We start from the raw sequence: 2,445 nt of genomic DNA, 5'->3' as shown, positions 1-2,445 counted from the left end.
GATAAAAACAATTCAACTCTAAATTTGCACACCTACTTAGACTACTTTCCTGCACTGATCTTTGTATGCATGATTAACATTCCACAAATATATTTTCCTAGACTTTATGGTTTAGATTTTGAACACTTGCAAGACCGGCTTATCATATGTTACAAATAAAAGTTAATATTATACCTATGTCCTCATTCTATTGATACTCGCATGCACAATAAGCAACTCTTTTCTTTTGTACTCATTGAAAACATGAATTGCAGGTTTACTTGGCGGATTGTTTTCGAAGTTTGTTCATGATGATTACAAAATCCTTAGCCGCGAAGGCGACAAATTTGGGCAGTACTAAGTGGTTGCACGTACACTTAGAATATCCATTTTGCAAAATCTGAATAGCTCGTAGACTTGTCCTACTGTTAACTGTAAGAGTCGACGAATTGATATGAGCAGGAAAGTATCCCTACTATCCGTTTTAACGTGTGAAATCACCCTTACATAGAGTTAAATTAATTGGTTTCATAGCCTTACCAGCAAAACCCTTAAAGGTGATTAGAGCTCGCACAGGTTTCCAACCAAAATGAAACATTTATTTGCCCGTTATGGCACTTTCAACAATTTGTTAAGACATCATGCCATGTTATTGGGAATGCTGCCTTAAAACAACCACGATAATGTTTAAAGTTATGCTGATTCCCTATCGTATCACTGTGATGAAGAATTCGCTACAATTCGAAGCAGTTGGTAAGGCAAATCATCGTTTTCTTCCTCCCTTACACGATAGTTACGCCGATTATGCATTACTTCCTTCATGGGTTAACCGTTAATAAAAACGTTCTAATGACGATATTACATTAAAGTTAGTGTGATATATATATACGGCAAAAATGTAGCAACAAATATGCATGAATGATCACTTCATTTCAATTCAATGGCAAAATCCTGTCATTTCTCTTCTAGTTAGTTAATATTTTTTAATTGTGGAGAGTCAAAGACGGTGCTGACACAGTTATTAAAAGCAAATCCACTTTAGATAATGCGGCGTAGGTAAAGTGTGCTAGAACCCTTTAAATATCAAATTTATAAATTTCACGGATATCAGCAGTAATTAGTACAAATTTTCCGCTTGCTAAATATTCAAGAAGTGAGGTTCTACAGACAACACTACTTGATAGGTTATTCAGCCCAAGATGTCACCTGAGTAATTTCTAAAACTATCAGCATTAAAAAGGAAATTTCATTGCGATTAAATTGCTTCATTAACTGCAATCACTGTCATTTAAATTTAACGGATTGCCTTTTAAAATTTTAGATTGGTATGTTAGTAGTCGAATGACAAATTAGAAAATGGCATTATTTTTCATTTGTGAAACTGTTATTCAACTGCATAAAGCATGGAATCGGATCAACTCGATAGCAGATACATACCCCAGGCGAATTCAAAGAATATGTCAATGTCTTCACGGTACCTAAATAATACAAGTAGACAGCATTTGCTAAATTTCTAATTCCTTTGAAAAATGCAAAGTTGTACTTGATTTGGCCTATTTTCTACATATCCGTATTTATTTAAACTGTCAATGCGCAGAACTTAAGTGTTGGCGCCTTTGATAAATAACTACAAATGGATATAGATCCTTTATTTTGACACCTCATCATACGCATTTGCAAACCAAATTTAGGGCAAAATTGAGCCGAGAAATAATTTCAGAAATAACATCTATATTCCCCATTAACTTGCTACTTAATTACTCCCACCTTAAAGGCAGTACTCATCGCTATAGTGAGCGAGCAGAGCACTGTCCATCCGATCATTTTAGAGCTTTGCAATCAACTCACACCCCCGCTGATTCATGTGGGATATTTCACTTTCAGCACAGGTCTTACCAGAGCAAAATAAAGTAAGAACAAATTCTTTCCACAAAATAAAAGTAAAAATTTGCATATATCTTTAAGATGTTCAGTGGAGCATTGGAATAGCATCATGACTCAATCATATATGTCGAGTTACCTGTTTTTTTTGCATCATAAGCATCTAATCGTATCGAAAAATGTAAGCATACTGCAATAGATTATGCTAAAAACTTGACTTGAATGATAGAGGGAGCTAAATCAAGGATAGATTTACAAGAGGTGGATCGTAATGATTGATGCTTTGCAATAGATATCTATACGAAATGTCATGTTTAAAATTAATCTTAAGTATTCTTGATTAATAACGTCTTGTATGCCAAATGCATCATTCTACTCAGTTGTACGCGAAAAACATCCTGTACGCTAGCCTATACTTAAAGACTGGGCTGTAAATTGGGGAAAATTTCGGAGAGCTATTTTGGTTGAAGTATTAAATTAATTAAAAGCATCTTGTAAGACTCTCAAGCAAAATCCTTTGCTCACAGAGGGTGTCTCATTTGTGCACAGAAAGTGGTGTTATAGTCAGCATTAAATACTTTGCTT

At 34.6% G+C, this 2,445-nt stretch overlaps 1 protein-coding gene across 1 annotated transcript; it reads right to left on the bottom strand. All coding sequences in view use genetic code 11, as the record gives it.

Annotated features, from left to right (window-relative positions):
- Positions 1-1,341: 1,341 nt before the first annotated feature.
- On the bottom strand, positions 1,342-1,974 carry EGR_10116 (hypothetical protein; the record flags this gene model as incomplete). Its single annotated transcript, XM_024499365.1, has 2 exons — positions 1,342-1,539; positions 1,876-1,974. The coding sequence occupies 2 exons, from the start codon at positions 1,972-1,974 to the stop codon at positions 1,342-1,344; spliced, it is 297 nt and encodes a 98-aa protein (XP_024346216.1).
- Between the last annotated feature and the right edge of the window lie 471 nt (positions 1,975-2,445).

Source organism: Echinococcus granulosus (assembly GCF_000524195.1).
Source record: "Echinococcus granulosus chromosome Unknown EG_S00191, whole genome shotgun sequence".
NCBI classification, from domain to species: Eukaryota; Metazoa; Platyhelminthes; class Cestoda; order Cyclophyllidea; family Taeniidae; genus Echinococcus; species Echinococcus granulosus.
The sequence above is the reverse complement of the archived record's forward strand: the minus strand, read 5'-3'. Positions and strand labels throughout refer to the sequence as shown.